Raw genomic sequence first — 25,429 nt, 5'->3', positions numbered from 1 at the left:
AGCCTCACCCCGGAGCCAAGCGGCCTGGGGGCTCAGGAGCCTTCCAGTGGTCCAGAGGCTCCTCTGTGGATGGCCGCCCTCTGTGGCTGTCGTTCCGGGGCCTTGGGACCGAGCCCTTGCCATGCCCTTTCCTATTTGTGTAGAGGTTGTTTTTTGTGGAATGCAGTGTCTGTGGGGCTGAGACGGAGTGAGCTGCAGAGGGGCTTCCTGCTGCCTTTGGGGTCTCAGAAGCTGCGGACCGTGAAAGGACAGTAGGTCCCCGCTGAGAGAATTGTGGCATCTTTGTCGTTCCAGAAGCTACTTTTTCTGGAGACTCTCACAGGAATAGTTTTCCCTGGATTTTCCAGACTCCCTCTCTACCCTTCTGTCCGTTCCGCGTGTGCTGCTGACCCTCAGACCCGAGCAAACCCCAGAGGGGCCACAGGGCCCGACTCAGGCCTGCACCCGCCACGGGCCACACACCAGCGAGGAAGCCTGTGTGTCTGTACCTGCATGCACACACTCGCACACACGGACCCCACGCTGCACGTGCATGACAAATGCACGGATCCACGCCTATTACACCACACACACCTCATGCCTCGCACCACACACCCCCGCACCACACGCATGCCGCGCACACCGCCACACACGCACATGTAAACACACCACACTCTACACACCCCCGCACCACACGCATGCCGCCCACACCGCCACACACGCGCGCGTGCACGCTCTACGCACCCCCGCACCACACGTATGCTGCGCACACCGCCACACACGCGCGCGTGCACGCTCTACACACCCCGCACCACAGGCATGCCACGCACACCGCCACACACGCACGTTTGCACGCTGTACACACCCCCGCACCACACGTATGCCACGCACACCACCACACACGCGCGCGTGCACGCTCTACACACCCCCACACCACACGCATGCCACGCACACCGCCACACACGCACATGTAAACACACCACACTCTACACACCCCCGCACCACACGTATGCCACGCACACTGCCACACACGCACGCGTGCACACTCTACACACCCCGCACCACACGTATGCTGCACACACTGCCACACGCGCGTGTGCACGCTCTACACACCCCCACACCACAGGCATGCCGCGCACACCGCCACACACGCGCGCGTGCACGCTCTACACACCCCCGCACCACAGGCATGCCGCGCACACCGCCACACACGCACGTGTGCACGCTCTACACACCCCCGCACCACACGTATGCCACGCACACCACCACACACGCGTGCGTGCACGCTCTACACACCCCCACACCACACGCATGCCACGCACACCACCATACATGCACATGTAAACACACCACACTCTACACACCCCCGCACCACACGTATGCCGCGCACACCGCCACACACGCACGCGTGCACACTCTACACACCCCGCACCACACGTATGCTGCACACACTGCCACACACGCGCGTGTGCACGCTCTACACATCCCCGCACCACAGGCATGCCGCGCACACCGCCACACACGCACGTGTGCACGCTCTACACACCCCCGCACCACACGCATGCCACACACACCGCCACACACGTGCGCGTGCACGCTCTACACACCCCCGCACCACACGCATGCCACACACACCACACACGCACATGTAAACACACCACACTCTACACACACCCTCACCACACACTACTCACACACCATATACCACACAGACACACCCCCCCAATACCACACACATCCATACCACACACCACATGCCGCATACACACCCACACCTCCACACTCACATCACACACACCCCTACATCATATATATACCCATACCACACACAGCCCCAGATACACACACCCATACATGCACATACCATACCCATGCCTGCACACACAGACACCACATACACCAGACACACCACACACACAAGCATATACATATGCCCCCCCACACATGCACACACACCACATACATGTACACCATACACTCCTATATACATATAAGGACACACACTATACACCACATGTACACCCACACCCTTCACACTCACACATACACCACTACACACAATACTCACGGACACACACCATACCACACACACATGCACACACTCACACATGCATACACCGTACTCAGGCAGGCAGACACACACCCACACCACACCGTACACACCACGCATGTATGCACACACACACACCCCACACACGTACACCAGACACTCCCTCACACGGGGACTCCCACTACACACATACGCACCCACACCCTCCACACACACGCACACGCACCACACATACACAGAGAAAAGACTTCACAAGCCTGTGGCATATGCAGCAAAGCCAAGTCACATTCTTAAAAATTTCTATTACACAGAGAACGCAAGATGTCGATTAGAAAGTTCCAAGAAGTCCAGAGGAGAAAATCGGCGCCGCCCCTTGCAGCTGGCCCCCCAGGCACGCCAGGGCTCCTCTGGGTCTCCGCTCGCCCCAGCAGCTTGAGTGTCGGTATTTACACACGTCCACACACAGCCACAGGGTTCCTTCTTCCCCAGATGGGATCATACTTGGGAATACTTGGTAAAGTAAACTCATCAAGCCCACAAACTCTCCTCAGAGGGCCAGGAGCCCAGAGGCATCCATTTATCAGCAGGCCCCGGCGAGGCTGGGAGGGCAGGGGCTGGGCCTCCGGGAGCAGGGCGCCCCCTAGCCGCGGGTGGAGGAACCACTGCGGGGAGTCCCAAACCTGCAGGGGGAGCTGGTGCCTGTAAGGAATGGGGGTGGGGAGGCCGCATCCACTCCCTTCCTCCCCTGGGCTCCGGGGAGGGAGAAGAGCTCTTATGTTTTGGGAAACAGCATATCCTTTGGCTGAGCACCCAGCAGCTGGCCACCAGGGTCTGCCGAGTTCCCTCTGTGCTGTGCAAGAGGCGGGGCCCAGCCCCCCGGCCTTCCCCGAGGTGTTACGGGCACCATCTGGAGGCTTCTCATAACTGGGGCGGACTGGCTTTCTGAGAGGGCCCACGTCCGGAGGTGCCACCCTTGCTGGGGTTCGGAGGAAGCCTCTGCACCCCAACCTCTACACTGCCCTGGCTCAGGGTCCGCCTGCCTGTCGCCCTTTAACTCGTTGGTCCTCAGGGCCTGGCCGCTGACCTCCGTGCAATCCCTCCTGGGCCTGAAGGGAATGTTCAGGCATGATTTTGCGCACAGCGGGCCCTGCCTTGAGCGACAAGAACTCCTCTATAGGGCCTTGTTGCCTGAGGAGCTGGGCCCCTCAGCTCTGGTGCTTGTGACAGGGACGTCGTGTGCAGGAGCTGAAGAGGAGCATGCCCAGGGCCAGGCCTCTAGGTCGGCTCTCCTCCCGGGCTTGAGCAGATTGGAGGACAGACGGGCTCTCCCACCAGGGGCCGACACAGCCCTCAGCCCTGATTGTGCCACTGTGAGGAAAGGTGTATGTGTGAGCACACACACACATGCACATACGTATGGGTGACATGGGTCTTCAGCTCGGGTCCGTGGGTGTCACACGAGCAGTGTCAACAGGAAAGGTCCAGAGGCCTCTGGCAGGCACCTGACACAGGCATCGGGCACTGGGTGGCAGCTCCCTCGGCCCCCGGCCCCCAGAGGGGTGCTCTGCCCCAGGGGGTTTGACGTGCCTCCCTCCTCTCCACAGTGGGAAGTTGGCCTAGGAACCTATCCTCACAACCTGTTGTTCCAGGCCTGTGTGCGGCCCAAAACCAGCCAATGCCCCGGACACACACACACACACACACACGCACATGCACACACACACGCACGTGCACACAGTTAGGCGCTTTGCTGGGTCAGAGACTTTCACTGTAACTGACCCTATTTTTAATTTTTTGAGGAACCTCCATACTGTTTTCCACAATGGCTATACCAATCGAAATTTCCACCAGAAGTTTAAAAGACTTCCTTCCTCTCCACATTCTCACCAATATTTGTTATCTTTTGACATTTTTATAATGGCCATTTGTGTGAGGTGATATCCCATTGTTTTGATTTGTACTTTCTAATGATTAATGACATTGAGCATCTTTTCATGTATCTGTTGGCCATTTGTGTATCTTTACAAAAGTGTCTATTCAGGTTTTTTGCCCATTTTTAAATCAGGTTGTTTGGAGGGTTTCTTTTTTTTTTTTGCTATTGAGTTGTACAATTTCCTATTAGTATATTAACCCCTTATTGGATCTATGGTCTGTAAATATTTTCTCCCATTCCATTGATTGCTTTTTCACTTTTTTTCTTTCCTTCTTTTTTTTTTTTAAGATTTTATTTATTTATTTGACAGAGACACAGCGAGAGAGGGAACACAAGCAGGGAGAAGCAGGCTTTCCGCAGAGCAGGGAGCCCGATGCGGGGCTCAATCCCAGGACCCTGGGATCATGACCTGAGCCAAAGGCAGATGCTCAACGACTGAGCCACCCAGGTGCCTCAGCTTGCTTTTTTACTTTCTTATTGCTTCCTGATTCCTGTGAAGAAACTTTTTACTTTGATGTAGTCCCACTTGTTTGTGTTTGCTTTTGTTGCCTTTGAAGTCAAATCCAAGAAACCATTGCCAACACCAATGTCAAAGAGCTTTTCCTTTTTGTTTTCTTCTAGGAGTTTCATTGTTTCAGGTCTAATATTTAAGTCTAAATCCATGTTGAATTGATTTTTGGGTATTGTGTAAGACAAAGGTCCAATTTCATTCTTTGTGTGTGGATATTCAATTTTCCCAACACTATTGATTGAAGGGATGATATTTTCCCCTTTGTGTATTCTTGGTGCCTTTTTTGAAGACTAGTAGACCATATATGGGTGGGTTTATTTCTAGGATTTTGATTGTATCCCATTGGTTCATCTGTCTGTTGTTACGCCAGTACCATACTGTTTCAATTGTTATAGCTTGGTAATATCATGAAGTTTGATATCAGGAAGATGACTGCAGCTTTGTTCTTCTTGCTCAAGAGTGCTTTGGTTATTTGGGATCTTTTCTGGTTCCACAAAAATTTAGGATTTTTTTTTTCTATTTCTGTGAAAAATGCCATTTGAATTTTGATGAGGGTTGCATTGATTATATAGATCACTTTATATAATATTTACAATATTAATTCTTCCAATCTATGAACATGGGATATCTTTCCTTTTATTCATGTCTTCTTCAATTTCTTTCACCTGTTTTATAGTTTTCAGTGTACAGATATTTCACCTCTTTGCTTAAATTTATTCCTAAAGTATTTTTTTAATGTTATTGTAAATAAGATTGTTTTCTTAATTCCTTCTTGGGGGAGTTCATTTTCAGTGTATAGAAACACAACTGATATTTGCATGTTGATTCTGTATCCTAAAATCTTACTGAATTTGTTAGCTTTAACAGTTTTTGTTTATATGTGGAGTCTTTAGGGTTTTCTATATATAACATCACGTTATCTGTAAAGACAATTTTACTTCTTCCTTTTCTATTTGGATCTCTTTATTTATTTTTCTTGCCTAATTGTTTTGGGTAGGATTTCCAGTACTTTGTTGAATAGAAGTGGTGAGAGTGGGATCTTTGTTTGTGGTCTTTGAGAAAAAGTTTTTAGCTTTTCACTACTGAGTATGATGTTAACTTATTATATATGATCTTTATTATGTTGAGGTACATTCCTTATATATCAGATTTGCTGAGAATATCATTTTATCATGAAAGAATGCTCAGTTTTCTCAAATGCTTCTATTGAGATGACCATATGATGGTTGTCCTTTATTCTCTTATATGTGATCTATCGATATTGCGTATGTTGAAACATCCTTGTATCCCAGGGATAAATCCCACTTAATTGTGGTGTATGATCCCTTTAATGTGTTTTTAAATTAGGGTTGTTGTGTTTTGTTGGGGATTTTTGCAGCTGTGTTCACCAGAGATATTGATCTGTAATGTTATTTTCTTGTAGTGTACTTGTCTGGCTTCATAAGGGTCATGCTAGCTTCATAAAATGAGTTATGAAGTGCTCTCTTCTGAATGTTTTGGAAGAATTTGATAAGGATTGGTATCAATTCTTCTTTAAATGTTTGGTAGAACTCACTAGTGAATGACTTTTCTTTGTTGGGAGATTTTTGATTACTGATTCAATCTCTACCCATTATTGATCTGTTCAGATTTTCTATTTCTTTATGATTCAATCTTGGTAGATTGTATGTTTCTAGGGATTTATCCATTTCATCAAGGTTATCCTATTGTGGCATAATTGTTCACTGTAGACTCTCATGATCCTTTGTATTTCTGTGGTATCAGTTGTAATCTGTACCCCTTTTGTTTCTAATTTTATGTATTTGAGTATTTTCTTCTTAGTCTAGCTAAACACTTGCCAATTTTCTTTTTTCAAAAAGCAAGTTCATTTTCATTGATGTATTCTACAGTTTTTCTAGTCTCGGGTTTCTTTTATTTCTGTTCTGATCTTTGTTATTTCCTTCTTTATATTAACTTTATTTTTTAGTTTATTCTTTTTCTAGTTCTTTGAGGTGTAAAGTTACATTGCTTATTTAAAATTTTTTTCCCTCTTCTTATTGTAGGCATAATCTCTGTAAACTTCTCCCTTAGAATTGCTTTTGCTGCATCCCATAAGTTTTGCTATATAGTGTTTCCATTTTTGTTTGTTTCAAGATATTCTTTGATTTCCCTTTCAATTTCTTTTTTTGATCCAATGGTTGTTCAGGTGTGTGTTGCTTAATTTCCACATATTTGTGATTTTTCCAGTTTTCTTCCTGATATTAATGTTAGTTTCTTACCACTGTGGTCAGAAAATATACTGATATGATTTCAATCTTCTTAAATTTGTTATGACTTATTTTGTGACCTAACATATGATCTATCATGGAGAATGTTCTGTATGCACTTGAGAAGAATGTGTATTCTGCTGCTGTTGGATGAAATATTCTGTATATGTCTGTTAGGTTCATTTACTCTAAAGTGTAGTTCAAGTCCAGTGTTTCCTTAATGACTTTCTGTCTGGGTGATCTGTCCATTGTTGAAAATGGGGTATTGAAATCCCCTACTATTAGTGTAAAGTTATCTATTTCTCCTTTTAGAAATGTTAATATTTATTTATTTTGGTGCTCTGATATTGGGTGCATATATTTTTATAATTGTTATACCCTTTTAATGATTTGACCTCTTTATCATTATATAATGACTTTCTTTGTTTCTTGTTACAGTTTTTGAATTAAAGCCTATTTTATCTAAGTTTAGCTACCTCTACTCTCTTTGGGTTTCCATTTACATGGACTATCACTTTCCATCCCTTCACTTTTAGCCTATGTGTGTCCTTAAAGTTGGAAGTAAAGTCTCTTGTGGACAGCACCTAGTTGGGTCTTGTTTTTTATCCATTCAGTCATTCATTGTCTTCTGATTAGAGTATTTAATCTATTTATATTTAAGGTAATTCTGGATAAGGACTTACTATTGCCATTTCATTAATTGCCTTCTGCCTATTTTGTAGTTTCTTTTTTCCTTTCTTCTTCTCTTGCTGACTGCTGTAATCAAAGTCTAAAATATTAGTTTACCTTCAGTGCTTTAAACACCCTAAGAATCAGATAAAACGTACACAAAATGCTACATCTGTTACAAAACTGAGTACTCACTATAAAACTGACCCAACCCCTACACCTTGTTTCACATGAACCCCCTTCTTACTCATAGCCATAGTTCTTCCAAGTGTTTCTGAGCCTTCCTAGATTGTAATGACAGAGGAGAGGGTGGTCATGACTGGGGGGCAGGGAGGGCGTCCTGGCCCTGGGTAGGGGGCTGGGCTGGGGCTATCACATACACTCTCTCCTGATCCTGACAGGGTGAGAGTTGTCATGCCATTTCACAAAGAAGACATCAGGGCCACAGAGGTGGGGTAGCTTGCTCAGAGTTGAAGGTTTAAACTTGCAGGACATCAAAGCTGGCCTTTGGGTGACTAGGATGCAATCCTGACCTCTTTGTAATTGTGGTTGTTCCAGGGAAAAGATCTAGAGACCATGTCCACTCTTGGGGCGGGTCTGGCCACAGAATGTTCCAGTTCATCATTGCGCAGGTCCCTCTGCCTAAGCTTGTTAAGGACAGCCTGAGAGCATCACTTGTTTGCCTAGGGGCTCGGGCTGTGCTAGTGGAAGATACACCCGAACATTTAGGAATTGCACTGGGCTGCTAGTAGTGGAGAGCTGGCAAATACTGGTTTAAACAAGGAAGTGATTTCCTGGTCCATGAGGCAATGAGGAGACTGGAGGTCAGCATCCAGGGCTGGCATGGAGGGCTGCCTCTCCATCACTGTTCCAAGGTCTTCCTGGCATCCCTAGAAGGCCCTGCCCTCATGCTCTGTTGAGGACCGGGGAGGCAGGGGCAGGGCTGAAGGGGCTCCCACTGAGTCAGCCCTTTGATGGTGCTTCCCTAAAGCTGTCCTCAGCCATCTCCACATCATCCCTGGCTGAGCTCCATCCCAGGCCCACCCCTCCCTGTAAGGGAGGCTGAGAAATGATGCACCAACAAAAGCAGGGTCTGTTACTGAGCAGTTTCTGCCAGTGGTTCTCTAAGGGCTATTTTACTTAACTGCCCCCACCTCCCCGCCCCTATTTCCTTCAAGGCTGCTCCATTCTGCCCAGGATGGGAAATATCACTAGGCACTCAGGGAGGCAGAGGGTTTGAGGCCCCAGGCCCTGACAAGCCAGAAGCTGTGGCTTCTTCCAGGGCATCAGTCTGCTGGCATCTAGAGGGGGTTCACGATGCTGTTTTTCTGTAGCCTTAGTGGGGGGATTCTGTGTCCCCATGCCTCCTTGGAGGTTCAGCAGATACTTTCTGCAAGAGGAACAGCAGAGAAAGCAGGACCCATTCCCATTGTCTGAGGGGCTGTGCAGGGAGGTGGGGTCTAGTGCACCTCCAGGTAGGGGCATTGCAGAGACTCCGAGTAATCAGTGGCCGTGGAAGATGGTGACCAGCCGGTGACTGGTCGTAAGAAAAGCTGCTGCTTTCCCTGGTGCAGGGTGGTGGCGGGAGGTGGGAGGAGGCTGGGTGTTCATCTGCTGGGGGCGGGGGGTGTTGACCCGGCAGCTGGGCTGCACGTGTTCACAATACCAGGGCAAGGGCAGACCAAGGTCAGAGTCCATTGGCCTTTGTCAACTGTCCCCAGTCTCTCCCACCTGTCTTCCTCAGCCTGGGATTCTCTGCCTACATCCCAAAGACAGCGGGGGATGGGGGTGGGGTTTCTGCTTGAGCCATGCCATGAGGTCAGATGGATGTGACAGATTATTGGCCCCGCCCCTGGGTCTGATACCCTCCATGGGCACTTCCCATGACCTCTGCACACCAAGGCCAAGGTGTGTCCTTCCTGGGGTCCAGGGGAGAAGTCCCCTCCCAGCCTGGCTTACAATCATGGAAAGGCTTATATATAATTCAAATAGTGCAGCGAGGAAAGTATAAAGCAAAACCTAAGGACCTTCCACTCTACGCCAGCCCTCAATTCTCCTTCCCAGAGACAACCAATGTCTACCAGACTCTTGGGCATCCTTTGGGATATTTCCCCTGTGCGTGCCCGCGGAGCTGTACATTTTCCACTCAGATAGTAACTCTAGACACACCACACTGTGAGTTGCTTTTTAGGAAAACAATGCATTTATTATACCCCGGAGATCATGTCGGAGCAGGGCGGTGCCTTCTCTGACCGGCTGCAGAGTACGGCAGGGTTGGAGGTTCAGGCATTTTTGACTTTCCTCCTGCTAGAGGTTTAGGTTGTTTCCTGTTTGGGGCCACTTATAGGCGATGCCGCAATGACATTCTTGTTCTGCTGCATTGGGCCCTTTCACGGGAAGTTCAGGATCAAATGCTTAAGTGGGCCTGCTAACTCTAAGGGGTGGCCCAGCTGTCAGTTAACTCCCCTTTAGCCCACTTTGCACTCAGTAAAGTGGTTTTTAAAGACAATTAGGTCATCAAACATCCCTGCTTAAAACTACCAGTAGCTTTGATGGAGATCCATGCCTACAAAGCCATGCCTAGCGGGCCTCTGAGCTCCCCCTTCTTCCAAATGCTCCAGTCCCACCAGCTCTTCATCTGTCCTTCTAGCACAGCAGCTCATTCCCGCCACAGGGCCTTTGCACATGTGGATCTTCCAACGTGGTGCCTTCAGATCTCCGCAGGAGTGCCAACATGAGGATAGTAAATGACATTTTGTTGCTGTCCTCATGACTACTTCCTAACTGTTGGGTGAGGTTGAATGCTATTTATGTCCTCTACCTGTTTTCCTTTTGTGTTTTCTCTTTCTTATCAATAGTTACAAACTCTCTGTATATAAGATAAATTAGCTATTTTTTCTCTCATTTGTCACCAATATTTTTTTCCCAGTTGACTGGTAGTTTTTCCATTTAAGTTTCTAATTTTTATGTAGTGAAACCATTTCCTGCATGGTTTCTAACTTTTGTGAAGAGCTGCCCTAAGCCGGCTCCATGAAGCCGTGGGCTAAAGGCCTGGCCTCTCCACACAGCAGCTTGGGCCTTGCGCTGGGAGGAGGCCAGGTCAGAAATGTGGGTTAGGACAGGATCGTGGGGGCCCTGAGCATTAGCCTAGCAGTCTGGCTTCAGGTTGTAGAGGGCGGGATGGGGGCAGGAGAAAGACAGGACCAAATGCAAATGTGCATTTGCGGGGCAACTGGGCAGCTATGGGGTGCTGGGATGGGAAGGGAAGGAGAGCAGTGAGCACCAAGGCCCAGCTGAGGGACCAGGGCAGGACGTGGCAGTGACGTGGGCAGGAGGCACGGGCCCGGAGCCCCTGTTGGACTCGATGCCCAGGCCAGCAAAAGGAAGTGGGGTGGCTGAGGCTGACAGAGCAGCTGTCTCTGCTCTCGGAAGCTGCTAGGGGGCTGATTGCATGGGGGCAGCTGTGGGCAAGGGGGGGCTGCCCATTCCACCCCGGCAGCGAGTGGGCCTGGGTCGGATAGAGCCTGTGCCCCAACTACTCACCCTACAGACACAGGCTGTCACATCATTCTCAAGAGAATCCGTTTATTTTCAGATAAAAGGAACCACATTTGCCCGCATATCCCAGCCAATCTTAAGTTTGATTTTTATAACTTAATTTTAGGAAAAGGTCAACAACTTGAACTGGAGTATGACCTCATGTTCACACCGCCATTCTGGGGTCAGCAGCCTTAAGTGATTCCTCTTGGGAACCATGTGGTACGTGTGCATGTGTGTGTGCATAATTTATAAAATCGGTCGCTGTCAGACCCATAAACCCCCCATTAACAATTTTGCTCTTTAGATTTGCCGTACATGTGTGTAGTCAATGCTGAGCAAATGCATAATTTGGTAGAAGCCCCATACGATGTGATTTCACAACCGGGGCCTAACTACTGAGCTATTACTTAATTTGTTAAAGTGATAAACAAGATTATTATGTGCAAACAAACAGGGCTTGTGCTTCAGCTGTGTCCAAGTTTACTTTACAAAGCTATAAACACACGGCCCTTTCTTAAGTCCTGATGATTGAGTTTCCCCTGCCTTTTGTCGGCGGGAGAAGAATGTAGAGGCTGAGTGGGTGCTCTGAGCCCTGCGTTAGCTCTTGGCTTTCCGGCTGGGTCACTTAAAGGAACTCATTCATTCCCCCAGACTGGGCAGCGCTCCTCCCCGAGGGTCCTTCTGAGGGCTTCTCACACAGAGACTTTCCTGAGCGGGAGACATCTGATCTCAGCTTGCCCAAGCGGGGCCCTGGGGCACTGGAGCCCCCAGGGGCTTGTGAAATGTGCTGAGAGCCTGGAGGCCACTCGGGGAAGGGGCAGAGGTCATGGCCCCCTCCTCCCCTGCCCAGAACTGCTCTCCAACTGAGAGCCTCTAGTGTAATGCTATCCCAGACCTGGGGAGGGAACTGTGCCGTGAAGACCCAGCCCCGCTTTGTGTGACCCAGTGTGGAGTGGGATCCCCATCCCCTGCTCCTGGAAGTGGATGGAGGAGGCAGGGGGAGTTGCTCCCAACTGGGCCCCACCGTCTTCTCTTGGGTTGTAAAACCAGCAATGGGAGAATGGAGGTAGGCAGCTAACTCTGCTCTGGAGAACCGGGGAGCCCCCCAGACCACGGCCAGGGTGGTAACTTCTCGGCACTTCTAGCAGCAAGTGGTTCATGGGCGAACCCAGTCCATCTTCTGGGTCCTCAGGGGGGCGGCAGGCTGCAGGCAGGGGGGTCAAGCCACTGGCCCGGGGCAGCCAGGTCTCCACGACTGTCATTCCACAGGAATCACCTTCTCTTCCGCGTGCAAGCCTCCAGTCGGCCCAGCTCCTCGTAGGACTGGTAGAAAACGTCAAACTCCCTAGTGCCCCAGCCCCTCCAGACAGCTAGGCACCACTCCGTGTTTTCGTTCTCAAAGCCGCACACGACTGTGTCCTTTGCCACCACGGCTGCATCCACAAGCACCCTACAGAGAGAGGGAGGGGGGGTCTGAGAAAACCTGCAGGGGTCCCCACTTGGTTGGGGCCAGGCCCCTCAGTCTGCACCTTCTTGGGAGCCTGGCTTGGGGGGGAGCATCTGGACATCCTGGCCTGGCAACAGGGATGTGCTCTGATGCACCTGCTTCCCCCGGGGATCCCGCCTGTGGGCAGAGGCTTCCTAACTGAAGGAGAGCCTAGTGCATCCCTTCGTGGGGACCGTCTGTGAGGCACTCATTCCACGGAAGGCCACAGATGCTCTGAGAACAGGTAGCCTCTGTCACTGGACCCCGACCCCCAAGTGTCCAGAAAGCACCATCAACTCTGATTGCTGCTTGTCATGGGCCCCCAGTGGATCTGAAGCACCTACTCGGCTCCCTTGCCATCAGCTCAGGCCCGGCTCTTCCTCCCATGCCATGTTCCCAGTGCTTTGGAAATGCAGGGCGGTAGGTCCGATGGAAACCCGTGCCAACGTGCCCTAACTGGAGGCATTTGTTTTTTTGAGGCTGTGGATTGTTTTTGCTGATCTGTGCACACACCACACGGTTCCTGCTGGGCCTTGGTAGGACCGGGCAGCCCATGTCCCAGCACTCCCCGCCTTGCCCCGGGGCCAGCACGCAAACCAGTATGACGTGCAGGGCCTCTGGCCTCCTCGGGGCCTTGCACGCTGCGGACACTCACTAGCTATCTGCCGCGGGAATAATGTCTCAGACGCACGGCCAAAAGCTGGTGGGATCGGGCTACGGCCCTCCCGTCAGCTGGCTGCCTGGGCTGCTTTCTCCCTACAAAGAGTGTGCCTGGCTCCTGGTAAACCTGCCTTTGGGGGCTGAATAGGAAAAACACCACCAGTGAAAAATTCAGGGACACTAATGATGGGCGATCTGAGGTCCACAGGCCTGGGCTCTACAGACCCGCCTCTTCCCCAGAAGCCACCCCCCCCCCCAGCCCCCAACCTGTGATCTGGTAACTACTTCAGCCCACAAACCCAGCCGGGGCTCAGCAAAAAACAAAAACAAAAACAAAAACAAAAAACCCAGATCGTGTTTCTGGAATCACTGGCAGAGCAGGGGTCCAGGGATCCGGTGACTCTTGGAGAACACTCGGTGCTTTCGGGCAAGGGAGGGGACCTGCCATAGGTGTTTCCCCTTTCACCGTCGTCCTACTCTGGGGCAAACAGGCCGAATGGGATTTCTCCATAAAGGAGATTTGCAGGCTGGGGCTCAGTAGACCAAGTGAGGCGTGGATCCTGCTGGCTGCCAGGGGACACTGGGAACACCAGCCTCTCAAGCCCACAGCCATGCACCCTGCATCCGGATAGGCTGCCTTGCCCCAGAATGACCCGCACAGTGGAGTCTGGCCTGCCTCCAGGTAGGACCCCCCAACAGATGGGTATGGAGCTATGGCGGAGCCCGGGCTTGGGCATGGGGAGGGGTGGTGCGTGCTAGGTCTGTGGCTCCCCTAGGGGCTATCTGGGCAGGTGGAGCACCCCAGGAAGGGCCCTCCTGCTCGGTGGGAAGGACAGTGAATCACCCGGCTCCCCGTGTCAATTGCAGCTGGACTCCGGCCCTGGAGACATATACCCCAGGCAGGACACTCGGTCTGCAGGTGCACTGGGAACCCCAGAAACAGCCTGCCATGACCCGTGGCCGATGCCCGGTTCCGCTGGTATTTGCTGAGCCCCGCGGAGCTGCCTGGAGGACCCCATCTTGTTCCTTCTCTGCCTTATGGCCACTGTGGCATTTATCTGTGGAGGACAGAAGCGCGAGAAGCCACTGTGCTGGGGGGGGCGGGTGGCCTGGCGGAGGGGCCTCGATTCCCCACACCACAGCTCGGGGCCTAAAGGAGGCGCCCCCAGGCTTACCCATGCGGAGTCAGCTCCCGGGCTTTTAAGACGGCGATGACGCGGCCCCGCTGGCTGCCGGCCTCCTTCTCCAGGCCAATGACAATAACGTCGCCCCCGCGCCTGCGAAACCAAAACCGAGAAGGGGAAGCGTTTGTCCAGGGCCCTGCTCCCCGGGGCACATGGAGCTGGCGGGCACTGAGGCAAGGCAACCAGCCCGCCGACTCGGCGAGAGTGGATTGAGTTACTGGCAGGCCTCCGAAGCTGGCCCCCCCCTCCCCAAAGGCCTTTCCCAGGGGGAAACTGAATCGCAGCTGCCCGGGGGTGGGGGTGGGGGGCTCCGCCTTGTGGTGGGGGGGGAGGGAAGCAGGTGAGCGCGCTCACGCTGGCCCTTCTCGGGTTTGCCGAAGCGATCCCTCTGGGCTCCAGCACAGGAGCGAGCCCCGCTCGTGGGAACCGTACCTGGGGACCCAGATGACGTCTTTCACAGCTAGGATCCTCACGGCCTGCAGATGCTGGCTGAAGGCCTCCCCGTCCATGGGGGTCAGGTCGTGCTCAGACCTGTCGGAGCCCGCGGCGGGCTCGTGCAGCCGGTCGGAGTCCTCGCAGTCGGTGGAGAAGGGCACGCTGGAAGAGCTTGCCGGGGAGCAGGGCAGGCTGGAGGAGGCTGCGGGGGCCCGGTGGGGAGAGGAGGGGGAGTAGGAGGACATGGAACAGTAGTCGGTCAGCGAGTCCTGGTGGGTCAGGATCTGCGTGCCCAGCTCCTCGCTGTACATGATGCTCACGTCCGCGATGGAGTCCCCCTCGGGCTCTTCGGAGCCAGCTGCGTGGCTGCCCAGGGACTCCGGGCCCAGTGGGCGCACAGGAAACATGTCTCTGAGCGGGCTGGGGTCCCCGCAGAAGTAGCGGGCGCACAGCTGGTAGGTGGCTGCGTGGTACATCACCAAAGAGTTGGCCCTGTCGTCCAGGCACCAGACGACCTCCTCCCCGCGGCACTCAGAGCTGCCCACGACCGAGGTGACCACCGAAGGGGCCGAGTAGGGCTCCAGCCTCCTGCTGATCTCCAGGGCTGCACAGTCGATGACCAGCAGGCCCGGCCCGTTGCTGTACCAGACCTCGGACCCGCTGTTGACCACCTCCATGGCCTTCACGGGGTAGGGGTTCTGCCGCGTGTCTTCATCTGGGATGTTGAACTTGGACCTGTTGGCCGTGTGTGAGCACAGGTAGGAGCAGCTGTGGTCCGGGGCACCCCGCACCATGGAAAACACCGCCACAAGCCCGTCATCCAGGCCTGCCAGCACCAGGTAGGAATTCTGCGGGGAGAAAGGCAGGACGGCCTGTGAGGCTCACGCAGGCCAGGAGAGAAGCAGAGTGGGCACAAGACTCATCTCCGCACCGACCGCAGCTCACCCAGAGGAGCAATGTTCCCAAAGAGGCGGGGGCCGCCAGCAGGACCCAAAGCAGGTGCAAGTCAGGCCCAGAAGAGCCACCCACCCACCCTTCCTGCTGTGAGCTGGAGAGCAGCGTGCCGGGGAAGAGTGGCCCACGGCACCTAGGGGAGGGGCCCTGCTCAGGCTGGCTTCTGGCAGTGTGAGCGGGAGGCGGCTGCCTTCTCCCTCGGGTCACACCGGCCTCCTTCAGAGGCAGGACGTGGTTCCCTCCTTCCCGGGAGCTCTGCTTGTTACTGACGTGACAGCAGTCGTGGGTAGCGTGCGGGTGTGCTTGCCACCGCTGCCTGCCGCCCCCACCAGACAGGGGCTCCGTGACAGCAGGGTGCAGGCCTGCCGCACGGAAGGGCTGAGTCTCGTCCATCTCTGCAACTCCACCCGGCGTTCTGTACCAGCAGACGATGCGTGCCTGCTGAGCCTATGCTTGAAGAAATCGCTTCCAGCTTAACCCTCTCATGGAGGCGCTTCTTGGACCCTGTGCCTACACTCCCCGCTTACCACACCTACTCTGAAATGCCTAGCTGGCAGTGCAAGGGTCCTGGGGTCGCCCTCCGCCCCCGCAGTGAAGCATGCCATCTTCTATAGCCAAAGTTGCAGGGACGGTGCTGGGTGCTGGGCCCACCCCAGGCCCGGGAGAACATGACACCAAGCGTTATTTAAGGCCACTGCTGGCCAGAGCCCCTGAGGCAGGGCACCACCACCCACACAATGCTTCCTGGAGCATCTCTGCAGAGCCAGGAATAGAGGGCAGCTTCAAAGCCCGGACGCCTGGCGAGGGCTGAGGTGGGGCAGGAGGAGTTCAGGAGAACAAAACCGAAGGCCCACCAGAGCGGGGACCCAGGCTTCATGAGCAGCAGAAAGCCACCTTCCTGGGACCTGGAGCTGCTTGGCAACTGGGGAGGCCAGGCTGTCCAAGGTCACGAGCGAACCAGCTTCTAGCTCAACAGCAAGGTCAAGAAGCCCTAAGAACATTTATCAAAATCCATCCTCAGAATTTTAGGAAAGAAAGCAGCCAAAGCAAACAGAGGCAGCGTCTCTATCTGAACCCCGGCTCCGGGCCCCAGTCAGGGCGGTGAGCCCCACGGCCCGGTTGGGTGTGAACGTGCGCGTGCAAGAATGCAGGGGCCTGCTGTCGCGGCCACGGGGCAGCACCCTGACAGGGAGGCTCTGCACAGAGCCGGCTTTATTCCCTCTGGTCGTGCGGGTGCTGGTTCCCTGGCTCAGGGGCTCTGGCCAGCAGTGGCCTTAAATAACGCTTTGTGTCATGTTCTCCCGGGCTCTGGGGTGGACCGGGTCCCGAGCTGCCCAGCCTCGCCCATGGGGCACGGTCCTAAACGACTCCAGGGTTGATTTCAGACTTTTTTTTTTTTTTCTAAAAAAAGGTTCCTGGAAAGGCTCTAATGATGACCTGTCCCCCTAAGGCTGACTGTGACCTGACCCGGGCTTGGCGGTCCAAGAGGGCCTGGCTTTGCTCCCATTCCTCGTAGCCCCTCCCTCCCCCAAGCCGAGGGTGGGGGCCCCCCCAACAGAAGAGGAAGGGAGAGTCAGACATCTGGGAGCCCACCTCCCCCCTGACCTCACCTTTTTAATAACAGGCACAGCCAACAAGCAGGTGACGACCGCCGGGGTGTCCAGAGCCCGTTGGGGTGTGTTTAAGGGGCACATGCCCTTGAGGTTATAGATGTAGATCTTCTGGTCCTGCAGAGGCAGACGAGCCAACATGAGACCCAGGTTGGAACATGCCTGCCATTTTCTCCCAGAGTCCCTTCTGCCTCGGGAATCCCTTTGTGCCTTAGGAACCAACATGCATTGGGGCTTTCTGGTTCGTCGTTTGCATATTCCTATGCTTTGTAGAGATGTTGAAAATGACAGAAGAATTTAAAGAAGAAACATAAAATCGCCCCTACCCCATTACTTAGAGAGTAATTTTCACCTGGGGATTTGGGGCCCAGACTCCATTTCCCCAGGGTGTTTGTGTGTGTGTCTCCACGTTCCTGGCAAAAGTGGGACCACCTGACTGTGCTGTTTCCTCACTTTTCTCCTGACGATGCACGGCGGGTGGAGGGAACCGTGTGTGAGCCCGCGAGGGAACCGTGTTTGAGCGCCTCCGCGCTGCCCACAACCCAATTTGCTGTCAGAGCTCAGTCTGTTTCCAAGTTTTCACTAGTGGGGGTTACACAGGGATGAGCATGCTTACAGACACGTCTGTCTGCCCTCCGCTGTGTGTCTGGGCGGGCGGCACCATCTCCTGCCCCTGCTCCGCCCCCCACAGCTCCGTAGCTTCAGAGCATCCATTGGGGCAGTCTCTCTGGATTTCTCAGAAGACAGCCCCTTGGGCCTTCCGCTGACTTCCTTGACGTGAAGGCAAAATGCCTTCAGAGCTGAGTGGATTCGCTGGGTAGACCCGGCAGTGTTATGAGAAACCCAGTGGCTTCACCAGCCTAATGGGGTGCTCCTGCTGGGATCCTGCACCTGAGACTTCTCTCGACTGAGTCCCGATCACCCGCCAGGGACGAGGCAGGTTGTTGCCCCTGGGGACATGCTTCTGCTGCTTCACAGGGCTGCTGGCACTGCTCTGGGGGTCTCACACGTGCGGGCTGGGGTTATCTGGTAATCACATGTACCTGGGCATGGTGTGTTCCTATTTGCTAAATCTGGCGCCCCCGCGGACTGCGCCCTGTGTTGCCCACCTCGATGAGAGCCCTGTATGGAGGCAGTTACCTCGGTGGCTGTCCACAGAGAGTTCTGGACCTTGAGCTGGCAGCTTAGCTTCATTCCCGCACAGCTCATCCGCTGCACTTCCATAAGGCCCTTCTCCGTGTTCACCACGGTGTAGTTCCTAGAGTCGGCGACAATCGTGTGGTCAGTGCACGGTGGCCAGGGGCTGCCTCCCTTCTCTTGGCTTGGCCTGAGCAGCCTTGGAGGAGGCCATCAGCTGCCTCGTCCACTCCCTCGAACCCAGGGTTGAATTTGGCCACGTTCTGAGAGAATTGAGGACCGTTCACGGCACTGGGCACAGGTGGATTCTGCCTCCCTTGCTTGAACGTTCGGGCAACGAGAGGGCATTCCCAATGGGAAGAAAGGCTCTCTTCTGTCTGTGACGTTGGAGGGTCCAAGAAGTTGCCCGCCGGTGTGAAGAAGGGGCACGGTGGCCGCACCTCCACCAAAGCCTCTCACCCCTCCCACTGCCATACGTGCCTCACCCCAGGAACAGGGGAGCCCCTCAATATCTGAGTAGACAAGGTCAAGGCCAAAGATAGATGGGTTCATTTCAGAGTAGGCTGGGGTCCTTGAAACACATCCCCCAACACAAGTGCTCTGAGAACTAACAAGCTGTCGTTTATGAGGGCCGCTGTTTGCTCCCTGGAACTGGCCTTCCCCTAGCATTTCTGTCCCTGCCCCACCACCCCCCCGTCCCCCATGGGTACCCAGTGTCCTCATTGTCTGAGGCGGAGACTGAAGTTATTTACCCAGGTCACACACATCTTTTGCCCACACTTCCACGGGTCTTATGTCTCTTGGTCTCTTGACCGGCTTCTCCCCTTCCCCTTTCTCTTTTTTCTCTCGTAGGTTATATGCTGAGGATTCTGGGGGTGTCCTGTGTGGTCCCCACACACCTGGGGTGCCATTTGCCTCATCCCCCTGCTCCCAATCTCGAGTCTTGATCAGATTCTGTTTGCTTTTTTTTTAAGGTAAGAACATTTCCTCATTGGGGGATTGGGGGTGTGGATTTCTACTGGGGATGTCCCATTCTCACTCCTTTTGTGACCATGAATGATCACTGCCTTATACCCATTATTTCAGTAGAGATTGCAAAAGGCTGACATTCTATTTCTGGCATTCCCTCTTCATTTATTAGCTTCATTTATTCTAAAAAGAGAAACTTCCTCCTTTTCTCTCTTTTGCGACCTTGGGGTAGAGTTCACATAGGAAAGGCAGAATAAAACCTTGATTCTTTCTGTATATACTAGTTTTCAAAATAATGGGTTGGTTCTCTAGGAGCCTTCAGTGGTGATCAATGAGGGGTTTTTGTTTTTAAGATTTTATTTATTTATTTATTTAGAGAGCATGAGCAGGGGGAGGCGCAGAGGGAGATGGAGAGAGACAGTCTCAGGCAGACTCCCTGCTGAACATGGAGCCTGACGTAGGGCTTGATCTCAAGACCCCGAGATCATGACCTGAGCCAAAATCAAGAGTTGGACACTTAACTGAGCCACCCAGGCGCCCCAGTTTGTTTGTTTTTATTAAGTAGCACTAGAAACGCATGAATTTAAAAAATTTGATGTGTCTCAACCCACTGCAATTCTTCTCACTAATGGCCGACTGCCCTATCCCTGGCCAGTAGGAACTTCTCTGGGTTGACTCCTAAAACCCTTTAATCTACCCTCACGAGTATCTGATGGCATCCTTGATTCTGGTGTGTCAGATATTCTGGCCATCTTCCTGTCCCAGACCTGGAGTCATCCACTTCTCAAATAAGCTCTGGTTCCCTCTGGCACTTAGAGACCACCACCTGGGTCTCGGGGGTCATCACTTGTAGGTGGTCATTATTGTTAGGCCTTTTCAACGGGCAGGACTAGGAAACACGAGTTTATTTTTCTTAAAGATAAAATCTATCATGAATCCAAAAATTTAAATTCAGAAGTACAGGTTTTTTTTAATTTAACCTGTCTTTCATACTTTGCATGCCAAATATCACAATGTGCAATGCCCGGCAATGTAATTACTGAAAACATATATATTTACATATATAAATATTAGTAAAAATAAATAAATATACACACGCACAAATATACATATTTCCTTAGGGCATGGTTTCTTAGACCATGTCTTATGTCAGAACACTCAGTCCCCGTGACTCTCGTGACTCTGAAGATGTCCCACTAGGGGAGAGACCTCATACTCTGACCAGGACTGAAGGATCTCACCAGATGGGTTTTTGGAGATTGCAAAGTCTATCTTTCCAATACCCTGGCATCTTGGTTCTGTGACTGCCTGTTCGTTTCCCAGTGATCTTATTCCCACTTTACCCCAGCCACCCTCTCCCTAAGTTGCACATCGGATCCCGGCTTTACTAATATCTGCACCCCTCCCACCTACTCAGTGTCAAGGACCTATTTTCTGACCTCTACCTCTGAGTTTTCCAGAACATTCCACCTACTATCATAACTCATCACAGGGTTTTTGGTTTTGTTTACACTCTGCTAAGATCTAGGATTCTCTGGTACTTTCCATTGTTCTTTATCCATTTTATGGCCCCACTTAGGTTCCATGATCCATCTCTGTCATGACCCTCTTGAAAATACCTCCACCACCCATACCCTTCTCTCCCTCCTGCCAAAAACCCAACTCTGCTTAAAACCAGCTGTTGCCTATTTTGCAATCTGCGGGCAGCAAACCGTGCTGGGGACTCATAACCCTGTGGATGAGCCTCATTTCCAACACCTGACCTCCAACCTCCAGCGGGCTTCAGTGCTGTCCTGCAACCACCCTGGTCTCATGCGCTAGTGCTCATGTCACACGTCATCTTCTCGAATATTCAAAACCTCTCCCCGTGCTTTCGTCCTTCCTGCCACTTCCCTGAGAAAAAGATGCGACTAGAAGGGAAGGCCCACAAATTCTCATGTAAGGGCCCCAATCCTGCTTGGCTCTGGGTCCCCCATCCCTCTCACTACTCAGCAACTCCACCCCAGTCACCGTCCTCTCTCCCTGACCCCCGGCATCATTTACTTCTTCTGCCATCAAGCTGCAAATAGCACCCATCTTAAAACAGAGTCCTTCCAGGATGGGAGAATTATTACAACTAATAAATGACTTTGGAAAAGTTGCAGGGTACAAAATTCATATACAGGAACCTGTCATGTTTCTACACACTAGCAGAAAGAAAAATTAAGAAAACAATTGCATTTACAGTTGTACCAAAAAGAATAAAATACCTAGGAATACAATTAATCCAGGAGGTGAAAGGCCTGTACTCTGAAAACTTAAGACATTGATAAAGCAAACTGAAGAGGACACAAATAAATGGACACGTGTATATGGACTGGTTGAATCAATATTGTTCAAATGTCCACACTACCCAAAGCAATCTACAGATTCAATACAATCCCTATCAAAACAGCATCAGCATTTTTCATAGAACTAGAACAAATAATCTTAAAATTTGTATGGAGCCACAAAAGACTGCGAAAAGCCAAAGAAATCTTGAGACAGAAGACTAAAGCTGGAAGTACCACGGTCCCTGATTTTGAACTATACACAAGGCCACAGTAATCAAAACAGGAGGGTATGGGCACAAAAACAGACACATAGATCAACAGAACCAGAATAGAGAGCCCAGAAATAACCCCAAACTTACGTGGTCAATTCATCTATGACAAAGGAAGCAAGAATACACAATGAGCGGAAAGACAGTTTCTTCAATCAATGGTATTGGGAAACCTTGACAGCCACATGCAAAAGAATGAAACTGGACCACTTTCTTACACCATACACAAAATAAACTCAAAGACCTAAAGGTGAGACCTGAAACCATAAAACTTCTAAAAGAAAACAGAGGCAGTAAACTCTTGGGCATCAAGCTTAGCAATATTTTTTGGATCTGTCTCCTGAGGCAAGGGCAACAAAAGCAGAATTAAACAACTGGGACTACATCAAACTAAAAAGCTTTTGCACAGCAAAAGAGACCATCAGCAAAACGAAAAGGCGACCTACTGAATGGGAGATATTTGCAAATGATAAATCTGATAAGGGGTTAATATCCAAAATATATAAAGAGCTTATACAACTCAGCACCAAGAAAACAATCAGCTTAAAAAATGAGCGGAGGACTTCAAAAGACATTTTTTTCAAAGAAGACATCCAGATGGCCAACAGACACTTGAAAAGATGCTCAACATCACTGATCATCAGGGGAAAGCAAATCAAACCCACGATGAGATATCACCTCACACCTATCAGAAGGGCTAGTATCAAAAAGACAAGAACCAACAAGTGTTGGAGGGACTGTGGAGAAAAGGAAACCCTCGTGCACTCTGGGTGGGAGTATAAACTGGCGCGGCCACTCTGGAAATCAGTACGGAGGTTCTTCAAAAAATTAAAAATAGAAATAGCATATGATCCAGTAATTCCACTTTTGGGTATTTACCTGAAGAAAATGAAAACACTAATTTGAAAAGATATATGCATCGCAGGGCACCTGGGTAGCTCAGTCCGTTAAGTGTCTGCCTTCGGCTCAGGTCATGATCCCGGGGTCCTGGGATCGAGCCCAGCATCGGGCTCCCTGCTCAGCCGGGAGTCTGCTTCTCCCTCTGCCCCCCACCCCCCATTCGTGCGCGCTCTCTCTCTCTCAAATAAATTTAAAAAAAAAAAAAAGAAAAGATGTATGCATCCCCCTATGCTTATTGCAACTTTATTTACAGTAGCCAAATAGGGAAGCAACCTAAGTGTCCATCCATATGGATAAAGATGTGGTACACACACACACACACACAGACACACACACACACACATAGAATATTACTCAGCCATAAAAAAGAATGACATCTTGGCCTTTGCAACAACATGGATGGACGTGGAGGTGTTACGCTAAGTGAAATAAGTCAGAGAAAGCCAAACACCATATGATTTCAATTACATGTGGAATCTAAAAAACAAAAGAAAAAATAAAACAGAAACAGACTCATAAACACAGAGAACAAACTGGTGGTTGCCAGAGGGGAGGGGGGCTGGGGGGATGGGTGAAATAGGGGATGGGGATGAAGAAGGAAAAAAACAGGTACAAAAAGCAAAGCCCTCTGTTGACCCCATGCACCCTGGCAGACCCCACCTTCTCTTTGCTTCTTTTAACCACAAACGCCTACATGCCTATCTATTTGCGTGGACTCAAGTTTTCTCTCTGGAGCGAACTCCATCAGGCTTTTAACCCACTGTCCACTAGACATTTCTCACCATGGTCATCCCTGCCTGCTCCCCAATTCCACAGTCCCCCCCCCACTCTGATACTAGCAGGGCACAGCCAACCTCAGGACATTACCTGGACTCCTCTTTCCCATCCCAGAACACCACCATGTACTCCTGGCCTTGGGAGGAGAAGAAGGTGGTCTGCTTCCCGCAGGGTAGCTGGTACATGAACGTTGCAAAGGTCGGGTCCTTCATCTGGCTCACCACCGACAGGGCCAGTGGTCGCTGAGGGAAAGAGGCCACCGGAGCTGTGAGCAAGAGTCATTTATGACCAGACGGATGCCTATCCTGCCCGTGAAACCAATGGTCTTGAACAAGGGAGGAAGGACTAGGAACTGCTCAAAACAAGAGGCCAAGACAACTTCAGGGGCCAGAGTGTCTGGCAGCCTGGGTCATCACTCTCCTTAGCAACCTGAACTTAGGTGGTCAGGTTAGCTCAAACTCTGATGTTCCAACCCCCGTGCCCACGGACGTACAGCCTTGTGGGGAATTTTTCTCAGACCTTATTTTACTCCCAATTCATTAAATCCGCACCCTCTAATTTGATAAATGCCTTTTAACCTTGAAACCACTGGCCTCTTCCCCCCAAACAGCTAAGCTTTAAAATGATATCATGATTCCTGCTCTCACGAGCAAACCTGCTCCCCATTACTCTAGAAAGAGATGCGTACATTCTCTCTGCTCTCGCGTGGGGACTCTACTGCTATAAAGGGGTTGGGATGCTATGCTTGCCTGATGGTGTGACACAGAGGCTGGGGAGAAAAGGAGAGCTCATTTTTCCCGAGAGTAACATGCATGCAAAGAAAATAAGCTGGATGTATGAGGAGCAATATCTACCTATCTCTTTCTAGAAGAGGTGAGCAGAGAAGGGTTGCCCCCTTCGTTCTAGACCCTTAGTGAGGATGGGCAAGTAGACATACATGTGTACTCTGGAGATCCAGAGCCTCCACCACAGTGGCGGGAGGTGCCAGGCCCCCAGGCCCCGGGCCCTCAGGTACCTTCTCAGGCTTCGTGTCCCAGCACTCCATCATGAGGGCCTGGAGCCGATGGAACTGCACCTCCTCTGGCTGTCCCAGGACAGGGCGGATGCCCTTGGACAGCTTCTTGGCAATCTGAAGCTGGTGGTGGCCCAGTGCTGGCCGCTGTCCCGACAGCAACTCATAGAGCACCATTCCATAGGAGAACATGTCTACCTGGGCAAAGAGGCAAGCCAAGTCAGGTCCCCTGCCTGGGCCCAGCAGCTTTCATAAGCTGGCCTTGTGACGGAGGGAGCAGAAGACACAATCGGACCAGGGATCCTGCCCAAAGGGAGACGGTCATCAATCCATCCATGAATGCATCCATCACTCCCCACCTGTCCAAACATCCAACCAGCCATCTGACCATCCATTATTCTGCCCCTTTAGCCTTCCACCTTCCAGTCCTTCCCTCCTCCCTCCCTTCCCCCTTCCCCCTCTACTTTTCTTCATCTATCATCCATCTATCCATCCATGCACCCATTTGCCTATCCTTTTGCATATTTATCTATCTATACTCCCGTCTACCCATTCATCCAGCCATCCGATGATCTGTTCTTCTGTCCATATGCCTATCCATCCTCCCATACTTCCTTCCTTCCATCCATGCATCCATCCATCCAGCCACCCATCCGTCCAATGAACACACACGGAGACCTTGCTAGCCATCAGGCACTGGTTAAGGTGTCCAAGGATGCCATGCTCCTTATCCTTGAGACTCAAGAAAAGGCAGGAGAACATGGACCCTCAGCTAAATGAGCTTGGCACTAGAAGG

The 25,429-nt window shown here is 51.5% G+C and overlaps 1 protein-coding gene across 5 annotated transcripts in view; it reads right to left on the bottom strand.

Annotated features, from left to right (window-relative positions):
* Positions 1-10,920: 10,920 nt before the first annotated feature.
* LRRK1 (leucine rich repeat kinase 1) overlaps positions 10,921-25,429 on the bottom strand; it is a 126,051-nt gene continuing 111,542 nt past the window's right edge. For 4 of the 5 annotated variants that reach the window (XM_032391250.1, XM_032391249.1, XM_032391251.1 and 1 more), the window contains 7 exons: positions 24,637-24,831; positions 23,712-23,863; positions 18,398-18,515; positions 17,258-17,374; positions 14,691-15,541; positions 14,250-14,351; positions 10,922-12,378 (listed from right to left, as the gene is read on the bottom strand). In XM_032391250.1, the coding sequence (XP_032247141.1) occupies positions 12,201-12,378; positions 14,250-14,351; positions 14,691-15,541; positions 17,258-17,374; positions 18,398-18,515; positions 23,712-23,863; positions 24,637-24,831 (1,713 nt within the window). In that variant the 3' untranslated portion in view covers positions 10,922-12,200. Of the gene's footprint in view, positions 12,379-14,249; positions 14,352-14,690; positions 15,542-17,257; positions 17,375-18,397; positions 18,516-23,711; positions 23,864-24,636; positions 24,832-25,429 lie in introns of all 5 variants that reach the window. The other variant, XM_032391253.1, reaches the window with a different exon arrangement.

The sequence above is a fragment of the Phoca vitulina genome, unplaced genomic scaffold (genome assembly GCF_004348235.1).
Source record: "Phoca vitulina isolate PV1807 unplaced genomic scaffold, GSC_HSeal_1.0 scaffold61, whole genome shotgun sequence".
NCBI classification, from domain to species: Eukaryota; Metazoa; Chordata; class Mammalia; order Carnivora; family Phocidae; genus Phoca; species Phoca vitulina.
The sequence above is the reverse complement of the archived record's forward strand: the minus strand, read 5'-3'. Positions and strand labels throughout refer to the sequence as shown.